The sequence below is a fragment of the Oryctolagus cuniculus genome, chromosome 13 (assembly GCF_051225735.1).
Source record: "Oryctolagus cuniculus isolate XC-2025 breed Fujian yellow rabbit chromosome 13, ASM5122573v1, whole genome shotgun sequence".
Classification (NCBI taxonomy): Eukaryota; Metazoa; Chordata; class Mammalia; order Lagomorpha; family Leporidae; genus Oryctolagus; species Oryctolagus cuniculus.
The window spans coordinates 21,112,458-21,135,344 of record NC_142879.1 but is presented as its reverse complement, the minus strand read 5'-3'; the positions used below and the strand labels follow the sequence as shown (position 1 = coordinate 21,135,344).

Here is a 22,887-nt window from a genome sequence, read left to right as displayed (position 1 = left end):
ACCGAGGTGGTAGGCGCTGTCCCACACTCAGTATACACTTCATTTAAAACAGACACAGGTGGAGGAACTGTTTGCAAGTGGGTTTTAAAAAAAAAAAAAAGGGAGGTGAGCAGGAAACAGGAGGGAACCCAACCTTTTATACCTAGGTAGCTGTGCTGTGGCAAGATTAAATGGGGCAGGGCACTGTTGACTGCACAGGAGGGAAGTCCTCTCCAGCCCTGCAGGTCAACCTCCCCCAGCCCTGCACCTGCTAGCTACAAACCTGATTCCTCTGGGCCATGCCCCGGGTTTCCTGGTCCTCCCCACAGAACTGGAGGAGCCGTGGGGGCCCTGAACCGGCGCAGGGTGCAGAGTGGGGCCGTGCACACACACGTGTTTGACTGGCTCAGGTCGCAGTGCGCGTGTGCCGCTGGCACCTTGCTCTCTCTCCAGGCCTATCTCTGCTCCAGCCCCTTCCAGAGCGCTCCCAGAGCCACCTTCCAGGAGGAAACGGGCAGGGAGGAACCACTGGGCACAGGTTCCACCATCAAGAGGGGAAAACCTGCAGGCGGGGGTTCCTTTGTGGAGGTCACACCCCCTGCACAAAAACACGCCCGAGAGCCCTGGCACTGAGTCTGCGCTGGAGAGGTGGCGGTACCTAGGGCGGAAGTGCACGAGCCAGCCGGGAACACCCCCTTTTTGATCCCACAGGGTGTGTCAGGGAAAGTTGGATTTAGCTTAGGCCGGGATGAAGGCGCTGTGTCTCCCCACGCGGTCATCAGGCTCGCCCCCGCCCCTGACCCGGGTGTGCGCCGGGGACCCCGGCCGCGAGCCTGACCTCCGCACCCGCGCGCCCGCCCTTCCCCACCCCTTCAAGGCTGAGACTTTATTAAGGCCGGATCCGCCAGCGCAGAGCCGTTTGCTCAGAGGACGCGGAGCCTGACGGAAGCACGAGGCATCGAGCCAGCCGGAGAGCAGCTGCGTCCAAGAGCAAGGTGGGCTCGGTTCTGCCCGGGTTCAGAGCGCGGGGACGAGCCAGCACGGGGCGGCCGCGGGGCCAGGGCCGGCGGCTGGCGGGCTCCCCTGGGATGCTCGCCGGTTCTCTGCGAGGCCAGGGGCTCAAGGGAAGGGCTCAAAACGCGAGGGTGGGCGGACAGGGGGGCACGCGCCTCCCGAGGGCCGTGGGCGCCTGGGCGCAGCAGGCCTGCTCCCCGGCCCTCGGCCGATGGGCGCTGGGACCCGCGAGCTCGCCGCTCCGGAGCCGGCGCCCAGTTCCCGGCACTCCCGGCCTCGCGTCCCCCGCGCTCCGCCCCCCGGGCTCGAAGCGCAAGAAGGGGGCGGGGACCTGCTTCGACACGCCCCCTCTCCAGTCGCTGATTGGCTGCGGCAGGTATCCGTCCGGAATCTATGTTTGATGGAGGGGGGGTGCCACCCAGTCTGCCCCAGATCACGTTTGCCACCAGCAGCCAACCAGTCGGGCCCAAGTCTGCGGGCCAGAAGCGATTGGGGGCGAGTGAGCTCGGCCCCCCAGGCCCCGTCCGGGTCCCCCGCCCGGCCGCGGCGGTATATCCTGCCCTGCTGGGCCGCCTGTCCCTCGTGGAAGCGGAGCGGCGGCCTCCTGAAACGCAGAAGCGAAATGTAGCCCGCCGGGGGTCGCGGCTGGACGCTCGCCTAGGCTGGGGGTGTGGGGGGCACGCCGGGGCCGAGAGGACCGCCGAGGAGGAGGAGTGATGAGAAGAGGGGGAACTCTGCACCCCCCGAGACCGCGGGCCCCTGCTGCCACTCGCCCGGCGCCCCTCTCCCGCCCGAGCGAGGGCCAGGTCAGTCCTGGCGGGGCCGGGGGCGGTGGCGGCGGTGGAGGCCGGGGGGGTCCCGGCGCGCAGCGCATTTGCGGAGCCGGAGTCGTGAAGGGTCAGGGCGGTGTCTCCCCCTCCCTGGGGTTGAGGAGAGCCCCAGCCTGGGAGGGTAGGGCGTCTCGGCTCACTTTTGCTTCTTTCGTCCCAGGGCCTTGTCCCGCGCGAATTCTCTTTCCTGGGGGAGTGGGTGAGGGGCCGGCTGGCTGCGAGCTCCCTTTCAGGTTAAGAGGCCTGCGGGGCCGCCGGGAGCAGCAGCGGGGGCGCTAGGTCCGAGCGGACTCAAAGTTTCTTGGCATGGGGCCAGAGGACCTGGCGGATGCCCCCTGGCTCCGCGGTGAGGGTCTTTGAAAGGGTGGCAGGAGACTGGGACAGCGGGTGGTGGCCGGTGGCCTCGCAGATGGAAGAGACCTTCCCACGGGCCGGGCCGGGCCGGTTCCTGGGGTTTGCTCCAGGCTCTCCCACATTGGAGTTGAGTGTGTGTGTTTGGAATACTTAAGGACCTGTTCACCCTACCTGGGGAAATGCACCGTGCTTTTATTTTTCGCTTGAAAGAGTGGTTGTGGTGAAATGGAATAGAGTGGAATCAAGGCTGGGAATTCCCTTAGGCAAAGGGAGATGGGCACATTCCGGCATTTGGTAGCAAGTGCATTTCAGCTTATGGGGCTTGGGTTTTTGTTTGGCTTTTTGTTGTTGTTGTTGTTCTGTGCTGCTCTCAGTAACCCCAAGAGGACCGAGGGGGAGCCCAGGGCTGCCCTCTGTGCCTTCTCACTAAGATAACTCCCTTGTCCTCCGAAGGCCGAGCACAGGGGGAGAGAGGCAGAGGCAGAGGCCTGGATCCAAGTCGGCGTCTGCGCTGTTTGTAACACTGTTGACTCTCAAGGGCAGGAGTGGGTAGGCCTTGGCTCTTGGCCCTGGGCTGGCAGACTTGCCCCACTGCCCAGGGAGTCTTCCTACTCTTACTTCTCAGGGGCTAGGACCTTTGGCCATGTGTGGCTCTCTTATGGCTGCTGTCTTGTGACTCTACAGTGGGGTGGCTGTGGTGCACGGAGTTTGTAACTGAAGTTATAAGTGACCACGCTTAGATGATCCTTGTTCTTAGTGGACATTCAGAAAGGGATCTCGCTGAAGACGGCCCTGCCCACCGCAGGTGCCAGGAAGACAACGTGTGTCGTCTTTGCCGTCGCAGGCAGTCACATCTCATTGATGTTGACCCCAGTGGTGATCCCTGTGCTTGCTAGCTGGGAGGTTGGTGGGGAGCGCACTTGCTGGGTCTCCAGCTGTAGCAGCACAGGGAGTGAGTAAATTTAGTGGAAAGGGGGCGGCAAACAGCAAGCTCTCTAACAACACTTGTATAACAAACTTGTAACTGCTTTGGGGAGAATTCTCCCAGTATGAGCTGTTCTTGGCTATATCGTGACAGTCTCTCTCTCTCTTTTTTTTCCCCCTTTCTCCTTCCCACATAAGGTGTTCCACACAGATTCTTGTGACTTGAAGGACCAGGAATTCTGGGAGGCACAAGGTCTTCCCACAAAAGGAGCAGATCTCTGGAACAGAAAGGGTGCCCGGCAGACCCTGCCTTGGGGCCAGCAGTGTCCAAAGAGCCGTGGGAAGCGGGCAGAGCCCAGCGCAGGGAGTGGGAAGGAGCCCCAGCCCCAGGCTGAGCCTGTGTTCTGAAGGATTTGCTTGTTGGGCTGTCCTCTGGATGCCCTGTGCTCTGAGCCTGCCGCCGAGAACCAAAGAAGATACCAGAGCAGGCACCGGGCTGGGCGGCGGGAGTGCGGCCTCCGCACCCCTAGTGGCTGGCTGCGGGCTCTGGCGGGGGGACTCTCGCTTCCTGCCAGCTCGCCGCTCCAGTGCTTGATGGGGCTGCCTGTTGGTAGAGCAGCTTTTGCCGAGCCTGGTAGGAGCCAAGAGCCGTGGGAAGAGGTCCCACGGCGCCCAAGCCTCGGGTCGCCCCAAGACTAAGTTCTTTCCCAAGTCAGAGAGGGAGAGAGAAAGCGACAAAAAAGAGAGGCGAGTTCTGTCCACCCGCCCCCTCCCTGCCCGTCATGTCCTCCAAGCCGGAGGCCAAGGACGCCCACCAGCGGAACGGGACCGGCCCGCCTCCCTCTCCCTGCTCTTCGGATGGCCCCGGGCGAGAGCCCTTGGCTGGGACCTCGGAGTTTCTGGGGCCTGATGGGGCCGGGGTGGAGGTGGTGGTGATCGAGTCCCGGGCCAACGCCAAGGGGGTCCGGGAGGAGGACGCCCTGCTGGAGAACGGGAGCCAAAGCAACGACAGCGATGACGTCAGCACCGACCGCGGCCCCGCGCCCCCCTCGCCGCTCAAGGAGACCTCCTTCTCCATCGGGCTGCAAGTGCTGTTTCCCTTCCTCCTGGCAGGCTTTGGGACTGTGGCTGCCGGCATGGTGCTGGACATCGTGCAGGTAAGGCCTGTGGAGGGCCGCCCCGCCTCCCGGAGCTGCTGCTGCTTCCTAGAACCCCACTTCCCCTTGGAGCATGGCCCCAGTGTCTTCTCGGTCCGGCTGCTTCCTGCAGAAGGCTCGAGGAAGCCCCCGCGGCCCTGGGGAGGTGGTCGGGGCGGGGGTGCTTCCCGGAAACGGAGTGGGTTCCAGGGCTCAGGTTGGCAGAGGCGAAGTGGATCATGGCTGCTGCTTGCCATCGCTGGTGGGCATTCCTGCCAGGTCTAGCCCAGCAGGAGACATTGAGCTGGGCTCTCCCTTTGCCTTTCCCCCGCCTCCTCTTGGGGTTTCAAGGATGCCCGGAGCCGAAAGTTCAGTTTCAAGCCTCTCCTCCATCTCCTGCTGGGCAGGAATCTGTTCAGCTGCCAAGAGGGTCTCAGATTAAGAGAGAAGGCTCTTAAAGGCATTTTGTGTTGCTTATCTTCCTGGAACCCCAGTCTGGTCTCAAGGAGTGCGGGTGGGCACATTCCAGGGAAGCGTGATTTGGAGAGTTGGCATAGGCCTTAATAATTGCATGCCTGGTTGGGAACAAAATGCAGCCAGGGCACATTCTGGGCAGAACTGTCTCTCCTCTGCTCCTCGCCTGTCTTTCATGAGCTCCTTCCGCAGTCACTGGGTAGATAGAGGAGAAGAGTTGGCAGGTCCTGGGAGCTAAGAGCCAGGGATGTGTTATGTCAGCTGATGGTGAGCTGAGACTTACCCAGCACCTCCAGGTCAGAGAGAGATCAAGTCTTACTTCCAGAGAAAAGGTTTTGAAGCCTGGTAAGGCACACAGAGCTTTCTAAAGATGCTAGGTGTATCTGCGTTATCAGCAGGGTTGTCTCAAATTCACAGAGGCAGGAGGGAAGTGGTCTTTGCCCTTTGGGATCCCCCCAGTGTGCCCTGGCCGTGACATCTCTCAGAAGGGCTGGAGCTTGGCATCAGCTCCCTTGGCTCAAGCCAAGCCTGCACACCGTGTGTGTAGTCATGTAGATTGTCCTGCCGGCAGCTCACCCCTCACCCACGCCCCTGGGGACTGAAGGTGGTTGGCTCTGGGGGGTTCCTTCAGTAGTGTCCACGTGGGCCACTTGGACGTGAGCACTCCAGGAGAACCCTACACCTTTGGCTGCTGACAAGAATGGTGTCGATGTGAAGCCAAAGTGCCTTGTGCCGCCTACCCTCTCCGCAAACCTGTTAGCATGTGGATTGTTCCTATAGGGAGCTCAGGAAGCCAGCCTGGAGCTTTCGATTCCACTCCTTACCAGCTACCCCCTCCAAGGGCACTGTCGGGGGAGAAGGAGGTGGAGGGGCGATTTCTCCGCCTCTTCCATCCGCTTCCTGTGGCCTTGGTTCTCATTCTTAAAGTTTTTGAGCTCTGGTTTAGTGTCTACAGAGGGGTGAAAAGCTGGGGCCAGTGGTGACCTGAGAGAGGTTGTCTTATTTCTGGATAATAGGAATGACGCTGGAGAGCGCTTTGGGAGCTGTTCTGTAGCCTGTGAGATAGGAAACATAATCAGCTCCACACTGTAGACAAGGAACCTGTGGCTTGAAAGATTAGGTGACTTGTCCCTGGTCATCTGGCCCCAGAGCCCCCTGCTGCTAACCTCTGGGGCCCTCTCCACAGCCAGGCTTCTCCAGTCGCTGGAAGACTCGGAGGAGTCTGCTTGCTTTGACTTCTCCTGAAGAGCAAGGTGGACTGGAGTCTGGAACAAGAGGAGTTAGCTTCTGATGTGAGCAAAAATGAGACTTCCCCAGAGGCCATGAGAAGGCAGCCCCCCGACACCCCCACACCTGCCCACCCGCATCACACACACAAGGATTCCGGAGCTGGAAAGCCCTTTGACACCTTGTACTGTCCTTACACCACACCCATGACCCTGAGACCTTGAGAGCCCCCCCTACCTGCCCACACAGGGCCAGCGTTTGCCCTCAGTGCAGCCTCTCGGCTTACCACAGAGCTGGGGTCCAGGTGGTGTAGATGACAATGGCTGGTCTGTCCTTGCCCCCTCCCCCAGCTTTCCCGCAACAGCTGGGCTGGAGCAGGCCCTGCAGATGGCTGCAGCAAGACCATGGAGAGGGCTGAGCGCAGAAGGACCAGACCCCGGGGGAGTGGAAGGGGTGAGCAGTGGTCTTGGTTTCAGGAATCTGAGCAGGACGATTTCCAAGGGTCCACGGCCGTCTTCTGCTCAAACGAGCGAAGGTGGCGGCCTTCAGTGAGATCGAGTTTGGGAGTGCCTAAAAGACCGGGGCGCTCTGAAGGAGGGGGCTGCAGAGGGGCCCCCGTGGCTCAGAGAAACAGCATGAGTCTCGGCTGGCCGCGGCTCAGATGCCTGCATATCCTCTCCTGCAAATCCTCCGCCGAAAAGAAGACACAAGGTCCTTCTGTCGTTCTTTCCGTGAGGACTCGTCCACTGCTGGGTCACATGTCCCTTTCCTGCTTTGATGTCCTGTAACTTAAAACCGAGATACAAGTTAACTGTTATTAACACGTCTGTGTTAGGTGGTAGGAGAATGCAAGTGGGGAGAAAACCTGTTCTTGACAGTCACGTCAAACGTGGATGGCTGTTCACAGTTCTCATTTCGGCAAGTGGCCGTGGCGAGTATTTGTAACTGCTCTCTTCTGCTGTCCGTCCCATATTCAGCTGTCCTGCTGCAGAAGACCCCGTCTCTTCCCCAAGGACCCAAGGCTGTCTGCTCTCCACAGCAGCAGCCTCTGCAGGGAAGTGAGGGGCTGGTGTGCAAGCCAAAGGCAGGACAAGGAGAACTGAACCTCCATCTGCTGCAGCTTCCCCACCGTGGCCCTGGAGAGGGAAGCAGGCCTGGGCTCCGTGCTGGGGTCGGGGGGAGCCTCCACGCTGCAAGTGCTCTGGTTCTGGGCTGTGCAGGGTATCTCCCTCCCACCCGTGGTCAGTGTCGGGAGGGGTGGGGATGGCAGGAGGTGGTGTGTGTGGGAAATCCCAGTGAGGTGGGGACAGGGGAGACTCCACAGGTCTTTATTTTAACTCCTCCCTTGCTAAAGATCCCAAGGAGAGGCCAGCGCCGCGGCTCACTAGGCTAATCCTCCACCTATGGCGCCGGCACCCCGGGTTCTAGTCCCGGTTGGGGCGCCGGATTCTGTCCTGGTTGCTCCTCTTCCAGTCCAGCTCTCTGCTGTGGCCCAGGAAGGCAGTGGAGGATGGCCCAGGTCCTTGGACCCTGCACCCACATGGGAGACCAGGAGAAGCACCTGGCTCCCGGCTTCGGATCGGTGCAGCACGCTGGCCGCAACGCACCTGCCATAGCAGCCATTTGGGGGGTGAACCAACGGAAAGAAGACCTTTCTCTCTGTCTCTCTCTCTCTCTCACTATCTGACTCTGCCTGTCAAAATATATATATATATATATATATATATATATCCCAAGGAGAGTAGACCCTGCTCCCCCAAGTACACTCTGTCTGGCTTCCATGCCCTGCTGTGTGTCTACAAAGGTGAAAGTGGATGGCGGGTGTGGCCTTGGGGAAGTGGAAGGAAGCCTTCCGTCATGGCTGGGCTGCTCCCGGGCAGCTGCGTTCCTGCCCAGAAGGCTCAGGTTCCGTCTCACCTGAGCACCCGTCCGCCCTTCTGGCTCTGCCCCCTGCCTGCTGTCAGGGTCCCATTTGCATTTCCCATTCTTTCTTCTTCCCTGTGTGTATCCAGGTGAGGCCCTGCTCCTTGGCCACCTAGGGGATGCCTCTGAGGACAGCCTCAGGCTGGTGAGGGCTGGGGGTCTGTAATCACCAGCCAACTTGCTAGGCGCCTCCAGCTGATGTCCAGGAGCCTAGGGTTGCTTACTGTCTGGATTCCATCTCTCCCTGGCTGAATTTCTTCCCTGCCACTCCCCTCCTGGAGCAGAAGCGGGCTCGGTCCGGAATGCCGCGGAGGGTGGGTGCATGAGGCCAGAGGCCGTGAGAGACAGAGGAGGCAGGTTGTCAGGACGAGGAAGAGGTCCGGGCAGGGCTGCTGAGGTTGGAGATTGAGGGTGACTGCTCTGAATCAGAATTCTCCGCGAGTGTGCAGGAAGCAGCCACATCCCTTCCCGCCAGGATGGCAGGGACCACTGAGCCCCCCACTCCAAAGATGGAGAAAGCAGTCAAAGTCTGCAGATGCTTCCTGGACCCCCCTCATCCACCGTCAGCAGAGCAGGAAGGTGTGGGAGGCAGCGGGGCCGCAGCTCGGCCAACTGGTTTGACTTCGGGGCACTCCCAGCCAGGATGGGCCAGTTGGGCCAATGAGGAAGAAGAGCCACTCAGCGTGTTCCCGAGCCACATCCTGCCCACGCCTAACCTCAGGCCACCCTGCTGCCCTGGGCAGGGCCCCCACCACCAGCCTGGTGCCTCTTCCCAGAGGCCTGTGCAAGTGTGCATCTTTGAAAGGACTCTGTGGGTGAGGAAATAGGCGTGTGTGCACTGGCTGCTGTGGCCCAAGTGGTCTCAGGGCTTTGCTGGGCTGGGGGCCGGGAGGGTTGGGGGTTGTGAGGTCGGGAAGCCTCTTGAACAGGAGCTGCTGTGAGCGCTCGGCCGGTGGCTCCCAGAACCCCATGGCCTCCGGGTCACGTGGTGAAGAGAAAGCGGGGCTTACGTGGTGCAGGTCGGGGTGCTCAGCAGTGTTCCCTGCAGACGGCTCAGAAAATATGGCCTGCTTTTACCCAGAGTGCTCCTTCCAGGCCTTTCCACCGTGCCCTCCGCCCACCTGAACAGCAGGCGGCCTGCTGTCTTGGGTGAGGCTGTGCTCAGAGAGGAGCTTTGGAAGCCCCCAACTCCCCACCCCCAGGGCACGGTGGGCAGATCCTGACCCTCTCTGGAGCTTCTTTCTTCTTTCTTTTTTATTCTTTTGGAAGGCAGAGCTACAGACAGAGGGAGAGACAGAAAAGTCTTCCATCTGCTCGTTCACTCCCCAAATGGCCATAATGGCTGGGGCTGGACCAATCCCAAGCCAGGAGCCAGAAGCTTCTTCCAGGTCTCCCACTCAGGTGCAGGGGCCCAAGCATGTGGGCCATCTTTTACTGCCTTCCCAGGCCATAGCAGAGAGCTGGATCAGAACTGGAGCACCCAGGACTCAAACTAGCATCCGTATGGAATGCTGGCACTGCAGGTAGCGGCTTTACCCACTACACCACAGCACAAGCTGCAGGTTTCATAGTCTTAAAGGTTTCTGTTGGGGCTGGTACTGTGGCCCAGCAGGTTAAGCTCATGGCCTGGGAAAGCAGTGAAGGATGGCCTAAGTGTTTGGTTTTCCATACAAGTTACTCCATTTTACAACCCCACCAGCAGTGCACAAGTGTTCAGTCTCCTTGCTGACCTGTTCTTTTCTGGGTTTTGTAGCAGTAGCCATCCTGATGGGTGTGAGCTGGTATCTCCCTGTAGTTGAGATTTGCAGCCGTGCCCATCTGGACCATAGAGCGTGGGTGCTGGCGTTGCCTGCAGAGAGCATCTGACTGGACTGCTGAATTGGACATCTGACAGCTCGGAGCTGGAGGCCCTGTGACTTGTCTAAGGTCCCCAGCTGGTCCCCATGAGATAGCACAAGGCCCCTCCCACCAGTCTCTGGGGGAGACCTCCTGACACTCGCAGCCCAGTGCCCTTGTCCCTTGCAGAACTTTGCCTGCAGGTCATGGTATCCACACCAACTAGGGCAAGACACCTGCTCCTCCTCCTTCTCCAAACCCAGAGGTTTTCCATTCTTTTTTTTTTTTAAGAATTATTTATTTATTTGAAAGTCAGAGTTACACAGAGAGAGAGGAAAGGCAGAGAGAGAGGTCTTCCACCTGCTGGTTCACTCCCCAGATGACCGCAAACGGCCGGAGCTGCGCTTATCTGAAGCCAGGAGCCAGGAGCTGCTTCCAGGTTTCCCACATGAGTGCAGGGCCCAAGGACTTGGGCCATCTTCTACTGCTTTCCCAGGCCATAGCAGAGAGCTGGATCAGAAGTGGAGTAGCCGGGACTCGAACCCGCACCCATGAGGTTTTCCATTCTTAAGACAAGTGAAGGAAAAAACAGGAAAGCTGCCTGACCCAGAGCACAGAAGGGGAACTACAATCCCAAGCTGCTGTGCAAGTCGTCAGCGTCAGTGACAACCAAAGGAGTTTCCACGTGGCCACTCGGAGCTCTTGCATTTTTTCCCCCTTATGCTGACTGGTAAAATAGTCTGGGAACCTCAGTTTCCTCATTTACAACACAAGTCTAAAAATAACCCTTACCTCATTGGGTGGCTGAGATGATGAGATGAGAAAATACACGTAGAGCACCTGGCCTAGTGCACAGCCGGTACCCAAGATCCAGGGTGGGGTGGGGGATGGGACCAGGGCTGCTGGTCTGGCAGCTGGAACCTGTGCCTCCTGGCACCAGTCCTGGGCTCTTCCTACAGGGGTACACTTGCTGTTCCTCGCTGGGAGATCAGGGCAGGGGTGAGGGATGAGGGGATGCAGGGCAAGAATAGAAATGCTCTGGCAGGCCAGCAAACAGAGGTTCGGGGGCCCCAGTCTTCATTCAGAGCTGTTCCAAAGGGGAGTTGCTGTGGCTGCAGCCCGAGCCCTGAGAGATAGAAACCAAACAAGCTGTAATCTCCTCGGCCCCAGCCCCGCAGCTGACACAACACCACCCAAGGCTGAGGCCGCAGAGGGACTGGACTAAAGGCAAAGAGCTGGGGAGTGCGATTTGAGGGGGTTTGCAGAGGAATTCTGGGGTGTAAGCCAGCCTGTGGGGGCTCAGCTGCGTGGGGGTCCACCACCCTCTCTCCACCTCCCCCCACCCCAGCCTCTACCCAACCCCCCACTCCAGGAAAGCAGGCAGAGGAAGCAGAGCCAGGCCAGGGTCTTGGCTATTCTGGGGTGCTGTGTTGTTTAGAAACCACGGGCTTGGTTTGCTTCCAGGGTTCTCGCCCCCTGCTGTTGCCGTCCCCTCTTCAAGCCCCTGATCCAGACTATGTGCTCCACCTCAGTGCCAGCCCTCTGGGCACTGGAATGCCTGGGTTCTGTTTTCACCTTGTAGCACTGGGAAGTCTTCCAGAAGGTGACAGAGGTCTTCATCCTGGTGCCTGCGCTGCTGGGACTCAAAGGGAACCTGGAAATGACCCTGGCATCAAGGCTGTCCACGGCAGTGAGTGTCCTGGCTGGGACGAGGGGCACAGAGAGGCCTCTGGGCAGCACAGGGCCCCACTGGGAGATCCCTACAGGCCCTCTCCCCTGCCCAAGCCTGGAGGGCCTGGAGCGGGGGCTGGGGTGGAAAGGAGGGCCGGGCTGGGCAGGTGTAGGGAGATCCCAGGCTGGGCAGGGGCTTCCTGCCCAGAGTGGTTCCCAGGCCTGCTTTCTGGAGGTCCTGGCGTCCCTGGACTCCTGCCCCACCCCCTGCTTCACATCCCGCCTCGTGACTGTTTGTGCAGCTTTGACAGGCGGGCATCATGCTGCTCCGTCCACCCGCACAGATGGGGGCCGCCTCTGATCTTTCAGCCCTGCTCTGCAGCTGGCCAGGAGCCGGGCCAGCCCGCCCCCTCCACCCCTCCCTGCCCGTCCCCTTTCCCCGTGGACAGGGAGGGGCTGCTCATCATTCCCCATTCTCCACTCCCAGCCCCTTAAATCAACCAGGATTCAAGGACTGAATCCGATGCAGGGCCCTGGGGCGGAAGGCCGGGGGTGATAAAGCTCAGGAAGCCAGGGGCGCCCCACATGGCCAAGAGGCTGGAGAAGATGGCAGAGAGAAATCGCCATGTGCCTAACCCAGCCCAGCTTGCCCTGCCTGCTTGGCCAGTGCCACCTGCTCCTTCCCAAACACCCTTGCAGCCTCAGTCCCGTGCCAGCAGCCGACCTGCCCTTCCCTAGGAAGGAAAACTGGCCTCAGAGCCAGAGATTGGGTCACTGAGACCCATGCAGGGATGGGCCGCCCAGATCAGCAGGGCAGAGGACGGACAGATGGGCAGAGCGGATCAGCAGGTCCGCTCCTGAGAGGGAGAGAAAAGAGATGGCTGCCGTGGGAGCCCCCACCCCACTCCCGCTCCACTCTGTGGTGGTCGTGTCCCAGCCCCTGATCCAGGGAGGGCCCCAACAGCAGGAGCTGCCGGCCATCTTCAGTCTGGAGCTCCAGTCCCTTGCCCTCCCTTTCCCAGGCCAACATTGGGCACATGGACACGCCCAAGGAGCTCTGGCGGATGATCACCGGGAACATGGCTCTCATCCAGGTAAGAGGGCAGGGGGCAGAGAGGGTGGGCTAAGCTCCCCCCAACTCAGGAGTCTCTAAGAGGCTTAGCTCTGCCCCCGCTGGCTCCCAAATGAAGCTCCAGAATCCTGCTGAGCTGAGACGCTCTAGAAGGTTACCCAGGAAAACGGCCAACAGGCGGCGCGAGGGCCTCTGGGTCTGCACAGATCCTGGCAGTGGGAGCAGACTCGGGAACTAAAATGTCCCGTGCCACTATTCTCCCAGCGCCCCTGAGGTCACCCAGATTCCAGACTGGACGTCTTCCCTCTTGAGTCCCGAGTTTTGACTCTGAGCTCAAGTCCCTGGCTCTCTTGGCCCTTACCCAGCGCCCAGAGAAACGCCCCTTCAGCCAGTGACATCCCCTGGGCTCCTGCAGAGCACATGGCCCAGTACTAGTGTCTGGTGTGAAACCAAACAAACAAAGCCATCCTTCCAGCCAGGGAGGGCGGATGGCCCTGTCCAGCCTGCCTCCGGAGACTGCTGAGGGCCCAGGCGGGCCTCCTGAGTGCTTAGTGACCTCCACTGTGAGGCACTCTGCACCCAGGGCTCTCCAGGTCACCGCTCCTCCCCACAGGTGCAGGCCACTGTGGTCGGCTTCCTGGCATCCATAGCAGCCGTCGTGTTTGGCTGGATCCCTGATGGCCACTTCAGTATCCCACATGCCTTCCTGCTGTGTGCCAGCAGCGTGGCCACAGCCTTCATTGCCTCCCTGGTGCTGGGTAAGCAAGGGAAGGCAGGGAGGGCCGAGGGGGGCTGCCCCGCCCCCTCCACCCTCTCCTTTCGTTTGCTGGTGAAACTCCTGTAACCCTTCTCAGCCTGCCCAGCCTTCCTCCTTTTCCTTGCCAGGTATGATCATGATCGGGGTCATCATTGGCTCGCGCAAGATTGGGATCAACCCAGACAATGTGGCCACGCCCATCGCTGCCAGCCTGGGTGACCTCATCACCTTGGCACTGCTCTCAGGCATCAGCTGGGGACTCTACCTGGAACTGAGTGAGGCTGAGGCCACCGAGAGTGTGGCTTGGGTGGACTCCTGGGTGGGATTGGGAGAGGTGGTAGACAGGGACTTCTTCTGTGTTCTGAGCTGGTTTGAACTTAGTTTATTAAAGCTGATGTGAGAGAAGTGAGGCTAAGTTCTCAGCTCGAACTCAAGCAGGCAGCGGGGCAGGGGTAAAAGTGTCAGAAATACGTTCCTGCTCGGTCTTCCCTCGGAACGGGCCGGTGGAGAGTCTGCTTGCCGTGTGAAGCTGGGGGTGGGAGATCGTGATCCCTGGGTCAGATCGAGAGACCTGGAGTCTGAGACTGGGGAGCTCTCTGCCTTGGCTTCCTGGTCAGTGGAGAGTGGACACGGCCGGCCCCGCCCACCCCCTAGGCTGACAGTGCAGGCCGGGGGAGGCGCGATGCTTACAGGCATTGAGTAGGGATGCTGTTGACCGGTTGGCTGCGCAGGCTGAGCCAGGGGGAAGCTGGGAGCAGGGAGCCGCAGCGCTCACTCCCTTTGCTCTCTGCCCTTCCAGATCACTGGCGATACATCTACCCGCTGGTGTGTGCTTTCTTCGTGGCCCTGCTGCCTGTCTGGGTGGTGCTGGCCCGACGGAGCCCAGCCACAAGGGAGGTGTTGTACTCGGGCTGGGAGCCTGTCATCATTGCCATGGCCATCAGCAGGTGGGCCCGTTCCTGAGAGCACTCCCCACTCCCCTCCCACCCTGCCATAGACTCCTTTTTAAGCCCTGAAGAGAGAAGATAGGAGGCAAATCTTAGAAATGCATTCACACATTCTTCCGTTGCAAGTGATAGAAACTGGATTAATATAGGTCCATCCCAAAGCAGATGTATTGGGCTGGAGAATAAAACAGGCACAGCTGGACTTGGGGTCACCACAATATCGTCAGGGCCCCAGCACTCTGCACCTCTCAGCTCTGCTCCGTCTGGGCTGTAGTCCTGTGTATGCTCATTCCCAACAATTCCAGAGAGAACGGTAGGAATCTTTCCCCTACCAGTCAGTTCTGCAAAGTCCCAGAGCAGAGTTTCATTGGTTCTCATCTGGTCACCTGACTGTCCCCAGCCTTGAGGCTGCTGTCCTCTGATCGGATGGGCCTGGAGCCTTGCGGTCATTAAAACAGTGTCACCTGAGCCCCAGGGACTGAGTTGCAGAAGTGGTTCCTTGGGCCCAGTGCCGCTACCAGAAGGGAGAAGAAATGCTGGGCAGGTAGGACAGAGACCCTCACGGGCAGTGAGAGGCTCCTGGAGCCAACCAGAGGACGGGGACAGGAGGCTGCTGCCCTTCCCAGCACCGCTTGCTCATTCTGCAGCCACTGAGCCAACCCAGGATGTTAGGAGCAGCGACCGGTTCTGGCGAGGGAGGCATAGACTGGAAGTTGAGGGCCTCCTGGGATCCACCCTGTGTCCCTCAGGCAGGGTGGGCCTGGACCTCACTGCTCCGAGGAGCAGAGCCCGCCGGTAGCCTTGGTGTCATTTTGTCTTTGTGCCCCTGCAGTGTGGGAGGCCTCATCTTGGACAAGACCGTCTCGGACCCCAACTTCGCAGGGATGGCTGTCTTCACGCCGGTGATCAATGGTGAGGGCTCAGCCTCAGCCGTCTGCCAGAAAGGGAGGGGCCTCGGGATCTGTCAGGGTCCCCACAGGCAAGACAGTCCAGCCCAGAGAGTCCCTGAGGGGACTGCTCCTGGAGATGGAGATGGGCCACGGGGGTCAGCAACAGTGGGAAGCGTCTGCCCTGAAGAGTCCCGGGGAAGAAGCAGTGTTCCGCCCCCAACAGGGGTGCTCACAGCCAAGAAGTGGGGAGGGAGCAGGCTAGAAATCCGGGGCCCCTTCCTGCCCTCTGGCCTCTGATCGAACCCAAGGGGAAGCAGCCAGCAAGGGAGCCGCCAGGGCTCAGGGCAAGGACGAGGCAGGGCTGTGTAACCAGCACAGTTCTGGAGGGTGTCACAAACCCGACACCCAGACTAATCACTGGGACCAGCACAGGAGCATGGCGTGCCCAGGGTGCCGGAGTGCTGGGGCGGGGTGAGTGAGGAGCGTGCCAGTGGAGGAGGCAGGCTCTCTGGCTGTGCAGGGCTACCTGGGGCCCATCCAGCACACTCACAGCCCTGCCGGGCACATGGCACTGCCACATCTCCGTAGAGGGGAGGGTGCCGGAGCCTGGGAGACTCCCTGGAAGAGGAGGTTTCTTTTTCTTCCTTCCCATTGTCTTTCTCTTCTCCTGGGTGGTGCCCGAGCAGATCCTAAATGAAGACAGGACAGTGCCTCTCCAGGTAAAAAACAGCCGGGAGATCATCTCCTGCTCACTGCTCCCCGTACGTGTCCCTGCAGGTGTCGGGGGCAATCTGGTGGCGGTGCAGGCCAGCCGCATCTCCACCTTCCTGCACATGAACGGGATGCCAGGAGAGAACTCGGGGCAAGCTCCGCGCCGCTGCCCCAGCCCCTGCACCACCTTCTTCAGTCCTGGTAATGGCAGATTCTCGGCCTCCCCAACCCAGCCCAGCCCTGGAGGGAGAGGGGAGCCTGCAAACAGTGACCTTCACCCCCACAGCAGGGCCTGGGCTCCCCCTCCCCTCTGCCGGGCTGCACCGGCTGTTCTGGAAGACAGAGCCTGTGCAGGAAGACTCTTTTCCTGGGATACCCTGAGGACTGGGGGCCAGAGATGGGGAGGCGGTCAGCTGTCTTCTGCCCCGGTGTGTGTGGTCCCTCAGAGGCTTCCGGGGAGGATCCCTCCGTGTCCTCCTGCTCACGCCCTCTCTTCCCCGTCCTAGATGTGAATTCCCGCTCAGCCCGGGTCCTCTTCCTCCTCGTGGTCCCAGGACACCTGGTGTTCCTCTACACCATCAGCTGCATGCAGGGCGGGCACACCACCCTCACTCTCATCTTCATCATCTTCTACATGACAGCCGCACTGCTCCAGGTACGGTCTGCCAGGAGCAGGGGCCCGGGATGGGCCCAGGGCAGCCCTGCACGGTGGGAGAGGAGGCGCAGCTTGGCCCGTCAGACACCCGGCAGCCCCTTTACATGGGCAGGGCTCGGGAGAGCAGACTGTGGTTCCAGCTGGGTCCTGCGTGTGACTTTGGCCCCGTTCTCATCCTTCTCTGAGGCTCACCGCTGCCTTGTAAATTGAGAAGCGTGGACCAAAGGTGGTGATGGTTCAGGCAAGCGGTTATAGGAAGCTGAGAAGGTGGGCTACAGACACCCCCGCCAGGGGCCTGGTCACAGAACTCCAGTGGCTCTGTTTTGCATGCTGGGCTTCCTCAAGAAATTCCCTTTGAATCTAGGGTTTCACAGAACCACCGCACTAGGTAAACTGTAGGCGCCTCTCCAGCCTCGCCATCCTAAACTATGACTCATTCTTTTATTGTATGGTTACCTTTTTTAACTTTTTATTTTGGAACAACTATAGATTTACAAGGAGTTCCCCCAAAAGATGTGCAGGGAGATCCCATATCTCTTCACCCATGGGTAACAGCGTAGTGACTGTGGTACAGAATCAAAATTAGCAACTTGGCCTTGGTAAATCCTTGGTGCTTGTTCAGGTTATACCAGATCGCCAGGGAATTCCCCGGGGTGTGTGTGTGTGTGTGTGTGTGTGTACGTGTGTGCGCTCATTCAGTTCTTTGCTGTTTTATCACAAGTGTAGATTTGCCACTGTAGTCAAGATACAGAAAGAACTGTTTGGTGACCACATGGCTCCCGTACTACCCTTGACAGCTGCACTCACTTTTTTTTAATTTTATTTTTTATTTTTTTATTTTTTGACAGGCAGAGTTAGACAGTGAGAGGGAGAGAGAGACAGAGTTATAGACAGTGAGAGAGAGACAGAGAGAAAGGTCTTCCTTCTGTTGATTCACCCCCCAAATGGTCACTATGGCTGGCGCTGCGCCGATCCAAAGCCAGGAGCCAGGTGCTTCTTCCTGGTCTCCCATGCGGGTGCAGGTGCCCAAGCACTTGGGCCATCCTCCACTGCCCTCCCGGGCCACAGCAGAGAGCTGGGCTGGAAGAGGAACAACCGGGACAGAATCTGGTGCCCCAACCGGGACTAGAACCCGGGGTGCTGGCGCCACAGGTGGAGGATTAGCCTAGTGAGCCGCAGCGCTGGCCTGCACTCACTCTTATTATGAAATTTTAAATTTTTTGTGGAGTTGTTTTTTTGAATATATAACAGTCACGTAGTTCAAAAATTTGTAAAGTTTTATGGCAAAACCTGAGACAAAGGCCTTTCCTGCCTTCTTCCCAGGCATCTAGTTCTGTCCGCCATGGGCCACTGGTGTCACCCATTCCCTGTGTGCCCTTGAAGCTTATTCTGTATCTGTGCAAGCAAGCATAGATCCTTTCCTCCTATTCCTTCTTGGTTCACACACACGTAGCGTGTGGTATACCCTGTCTGCACCTGCTCTGTGAACAGTTTCTTCAGAGATCATCTCGCGTCGCTCTGGAGAGAAGGGCACTCTGACGGCATGGCTGATTCCCTCCATTATACAGAGACACCAGTCCCATGTCAAGAAACATCGGTCCCTCCCTTGGCCTGAGAAAGCTTGTGTTGGGGCACCTTGCGGGGGCCAGGCAGGGAATCGGCCATATGCTGTTCCCTGGCAGCACGTCCCAATATCAGAGTCAAGTGCGGGAAGATGCTGTTATTCCAGGGCCTGTGGGAGGGTTTCAGTTCATCCCTGGGCCTCGATGGGAAGAGTAAGCCTTGGCTCCCTTACGTATTACAGATACCCTGGGGGATACTCTGAGCTGGGCTCTCAGATGTGTGGAAGGCAGGAGTGTGGCATTCCATTCCCTGTAGAAGTTCTTCCTGATCCCTGTGCTGCTGCCTCCGGGCCATGTGTCGCAGGGCCTGCTTGGGAGGCTGGACGTGAGGACAGCTGCTGCCATCCACATGCAGCCTGGGGCACGTCCCAAAGGCCTCCTGGCCACGCTCTTTGTTTGGGACTCTCCTGCAGCTGCTGGGAGGATGTGAAGTTGGGGGGGGGGGGCACAGAAATCAAGACAGCTGTGTGCAGGGCGAGGGGGAATGACCTGTAACCTCTGGCTTCCTCGGACACAAGACAGGAGAGCAACCAAGTTTGTGGCGAGGTAGGTATTAGCTTCTGCTTCCTGTCTGTGGGTCCCTTAAGGTGGACTTTTATACTGTGGTACTTGCAAAGTACCATTGACTGAGTAGAACCTTCCAAATGACTGGCAGAGCTTAGCCATTTCATTTGCACACAGATGCAGGCCTTGGAAGAGCGCAAGTATCAGGCATTGTGCAAAGAATCTGGAAGACGCAGGCCTGGCCCAGCATAGCGTTCTAGGTCAAGTGCACCTCCAACCTCAGAGTGCATGCTAATCCTGTTAAAACGCAGATTCTGGTTCCCGATGACCAGAGTGGGGCCTCCTGTTCACGGCTCTAACGGTCTCTCAGGCTGCTGTTGATGCTGCTGGCCATGTGCCCACTGGCAAGATTCTAGTGTCACTCAGTCTTACTTACCTGTAGTAACAGAGGGCAAGCAAGGGCAGACATCAGAGCAAAAGATGGGGCAGCGAAGTCACCACTTGGGACGCCCGTATCCCCTGTCAAGAGTGCCAGGGTTTGAGCCCTTCCTCCACTGTCCATTCCAGCTTCCTGCTAATATACACTCGGAGGCAGCAGGTGATGGCCCGGATACCTGGGTCTTTATCACCCACGTGGGAGACCTGGATTACATTCCCAGCTCCTGAATTAGCCTGGCCCAGTCCCAGCTGTTGTGGGCATTTGGGAAGTGAACCAACAGATGGGATCTCTCCCTATCTCTTTGCCTTTCAAATAAATAATTTTTTTAAAAGATTCATTTTATTTATTTGAAAGGCAATGTGACACAGAGAAAGGGAGACAGAAAAAGAGGTTCCATCTGCTGGTTCACTGCCCAGATGGCAGGAGCTCAAATACCTGTGTTATCTTTTTGCTGCTTTTCCACATTAGCAGGGAGCTGCATCAGAAACTGAGCAGCCAGAACTCGAGCTGGTGCCCTGATACGAGATGGCTGGCATAGCGATCGGCAACTTGACCCACTGCTCCACAGTGCTGGTTCCAAATAGATAAATTCATAAAAGGCAGCAGATAACCCAATAATGTATGCATTGTCTGCTCTATGTTTAGCTGACTTACTCACAGTCCAACTCTGCCAGGACTAACAGGAACACAAACGTGGTTGCAGGGAGCCCATAGCAGCAGAATAGAAGGGGACAGGAGAAAGTCACTTGGGATGATCACCTGTTTCCCTGACAGCTGGGCTACAGGTAGCAGCCTCAAACACTGTGCCTACACCACTCTGTCCAGAGAAGGAATCCCTGTAGGAAAAGCTGGCTGCAGCTGCCAACCCCCACCAGGCTGCTAGCAAGGCCAACAGGGATTGGCATGACCGGAGAACGGGGTCATGCAGAATTCAAGGCAAGAGGGCTGGATGTCTGTAGCCCGTGGGGTGCAGTTTAGGAAGCCCCTTACTGTCAGTGGGGAGCAGAGTGCTGCGCTGAGGCGGGTGACCCCAGGCGGCGGCAGCGTCTTTCTTTCTGAAGAGCTCTCCTTCTGCCTGTTGGTAATTGTAGGGTGCAGGAACAGAGAGAGCCGCCAGGGTGGGAAGAGAGCTGTCCGGGTGAAGGACAGCTTGGGCCTTGCCAAGCCGCGTGAGTCACTGAATGGTCTCTGGCTCCCCCTGGGGAGAGGGGATGGCTCCAGGCAGGCCCTTCTGTCTCCGCAGGTGCTGATTCTCCTGTACATCGCAGACTGGATGGTGCACTGGATGTGGGGCCGGGGCCTGGACCCGGACAACTTCTCCATCCCGTACTTGACTGCTCTGGGGGACCTGCTCGGCACTGGGCTCCTGGCACTCAGCTTCCACGTCCTCTGGCTCATTGGGGACCGAGACACAGATGTCGGGGACTAGCTTTGGCCACTCAACCTTTTCCCCATCCCTCTGCACTTTCTATGTGGATTTTTCTTTTGTTCTCCTATCCTTACCCAACCCCACACTCCCACCTCTTTCTAAGACTTCACTTTGATACCAAATTCTCATTATTTTCAATGGGAATTTTTATACATTGAGCCAAGTTTGGATAGCAAGAATTCAGGAAGGACAAACGGACTGAGATAAGCGTACAAGGAGCTTTCTGAGACAGTCACCAAGTGCAATTTCGTGGCGGGTGCCTCCAGGTGGGGTGGCTTGGGGCAGGGGGTTCCTATCTGGGATCTGGGGACATTTGGTTTGCTTTCAGCGACTTCAGTCTCGCCCTCACGGGAAACTCCTTGTGAACAGGCTCTGGGGTTTTGTTTTTTTGGGTTTGTTTGTTTCTCTTTCATTCTTTCGCTTTTTTGTTTTGTGTTTTTGTTGTTTTGGGTTGAACTGAAGGATAGGTGACACTCCCTACCCCCACATCTGCTTTTGTAGAAATGGACCAATTTCAAAGCACTGAGCAGGAGACAGCTGCTCCAGGCCCCCAGAATCCTAGCCCTGCCCCCACCCTCCGGACCCCGCCCCTCCTGCTCTCAGATGGACTAAGCTGGACCGACTGTTGGAGCTGTCTACATGCCTGGTGCCTGACTGCCTGAATGACATCACCACCCCTCCTGAAGATTTCCCACTTGATTGGCACCTGCAGGAAGAAATAAGCAGTGGCCTGGTCTCCATTGGCTGCATGTCCACCTATACATTTCCCGAGATCCAGGGCTCAGAGTATGGATTCTGTGCCTTTGTTCCACCTTACCCTCAAACTCTAAGCACTACCTTGCCCCGAGGGCACCCGTTGGGATGTGAGACTGGGGACAGAGCACGGGTGTGTGGCGAATGACTTGGTGGGTGAGGGCAACCAGCGGTGCCACATGGCTGCTCTTTGCCCTGAGGACATCACCCTGTGGTCGCCTTAGACTCTGTCACTTTCTAAATCACTCATTCTACTCCTGCCCACAAACGTCTGTCATTCATTCATTCAACAAACACACAGCCTCCCAAGATGAGTGCTGTGGCAGGCATGGTCTAAAACACTGAGCCGCGTGGATTGTGCACCTGCTGTGGGTCAGGCACTGTGCCAGGCACTGCCTAGCCCAGGGTGAAGGGATCAGTGCTAACTCACCCCATCCCCTGCACCCCAGAGGCCTCGTGCAGTCTGGCAAGAGAAAGCCTCCTCGCTGCACCGATGCATTTGCCTCTCCTTCACCAAGTCCCATTCGGCCTCCTCTGCCCTCCCCCATCCCGACTCTGTGCAGTGCTGACCACAGCTAGAGCCACCAGCCCCAGTGCTCAAGCAGGGGCGGTGTCCCTCAGCTGCCCTTCCCACCTCTCTCCCCAGGCTGGACAAAGCTCCTCTCTGCCTAGCACGACACTGGAGAAAAACTGGAGCCTTGTCTTCCCCTCACACTGCTCCGAACGGCTCAGAAACGTCCGCACTCACGGGCGAGCCCGGGCGTTTGGGTGCAGGCTTTCGCCTCTGTCCGAAGCCTTCCCATGAGCCCTCCCCTCTGTAGCCGTAAGGGTCCATGTCCAAGGCGTCCCACGGACACCACGCCCTAGACCTGCAGAGCCTGACTTTTCTCTCCCTCCCTTGCCACCCAGGCCCCTCCAGAGTCCTAGAACCTTAGAACTGGAAGGAATCATAGAGGTTCCATAGTTGAAGTTGGGTCCAACAGCTCATTAACACCAGCCTGAGCTTGTGTCTGCTCGTCTTTCTGGCCGCCTTTCACCTTTGCCTCCACCTCGAAACAATGGACTCTTGTACAGGCACCAACCCAGCTCCTACCCCGAGGCTGTGCCCCTGTGCCCCAGCCAGTCATCACTCCGTCTCGAGCTCAGCCAGGCGTCCGGGCGGGCTCTGGAGCAGCCTCTGCCTCACAAGCAGGCAGGCGGGCATGCCCCGGGCCCATGTCAGCAGAGGACTGTGGGGACGGGGAAGACAATGAAGTTGACTTTTGTGGAAGATTCATTTCGGATCCCCCGACTGTACCAACTGCATGAGCTTTAGGCCTGGCTGCACGGAGCAATATTGGTTTACTCTTGTATCCTTAAAAAGTTACAGAACTGTGTCTTAAAGAGAATTATTTATAGTTACTATAACTGAATTGACAGATGTCAACTTAACTGATAAATTATATTTGGTAAAATAAAGAGGATGTTTATTTAGATGGCTGGTGTTTCCTGTGTGTCTCATCAAAAAGCAGCTGCATCTTTTTTATCTGGGTCCGCTTTATGGCCCCACTTCCTCCGCACTCAGAAACAGAAGGGGGCCAAAGAGTGACAAGAGACACAGCACTGCTGAAATACGGAGATTGTGTCGTAGGAAACACACAGCAGTTGTTCACTGAGGAAGTCAGTGGTGCCCGGGGACACATTCCAGAAGCCAAGTGCACGATCCTTGCTCTCAAGGTTAGGCTACGGACTGTTTGCTTT

The 22,887-nt window shown here is 58.3% G+C and overlaps 1 protein-coding gene across 4 annotated transcripts; it reads left to right on the top strand.

Annotated features, from left to right (window-relative positions):
• Window positions 1-610: 610 nt before the first annotated feature.
• SLC41A1 (solute carrier family 41 member 1) lies at window positions 611-22,620 on the top strand. Of its 4 annotated transcripts, none has more exons than XM_051821240.3 (11): window positions 611-974; window positions 3,300-4,258; window positions 11,280-11,387; window positions 12,391-12,462; window positions 13,054-13,198; window positions 13,326-13,472; window positions 13,997-14,144; window positions 14,977-15,056; window positions 15,812-15,946; window positions 16,252-16,400; window positions 20,209-22,620. In XM_051821240.3, the coding sequence occupies exons 2-11, from the start codon at window positions 3,884-3,886 to the stop codon at window positions 20,392-20,394; spliced, it is 1,545 nt and encodes a 514-aa protein (XP_051677200.1). In that variant the 5' UTR covers window positions 611-974; window positions 3,300-3,883; the 3' UTR covers window positions 20,395-22,620. The 4 variants fall into 4 exon arrangements, with proteins under 4 accessions (XP_051677200.1, XP_069911291.2, XP_051677199.1 ...); XM_070055190.2 differs by having other exon boundaries at window positions 899-974; window positions 4,215-4,258; XM_051821239.3 differs by lacking the exon at window positions 611-974 and adding an exon at window positions 1,380-1,799.
• Window positions 22,621-22,887: the final 267 nt, after the last annotated feature.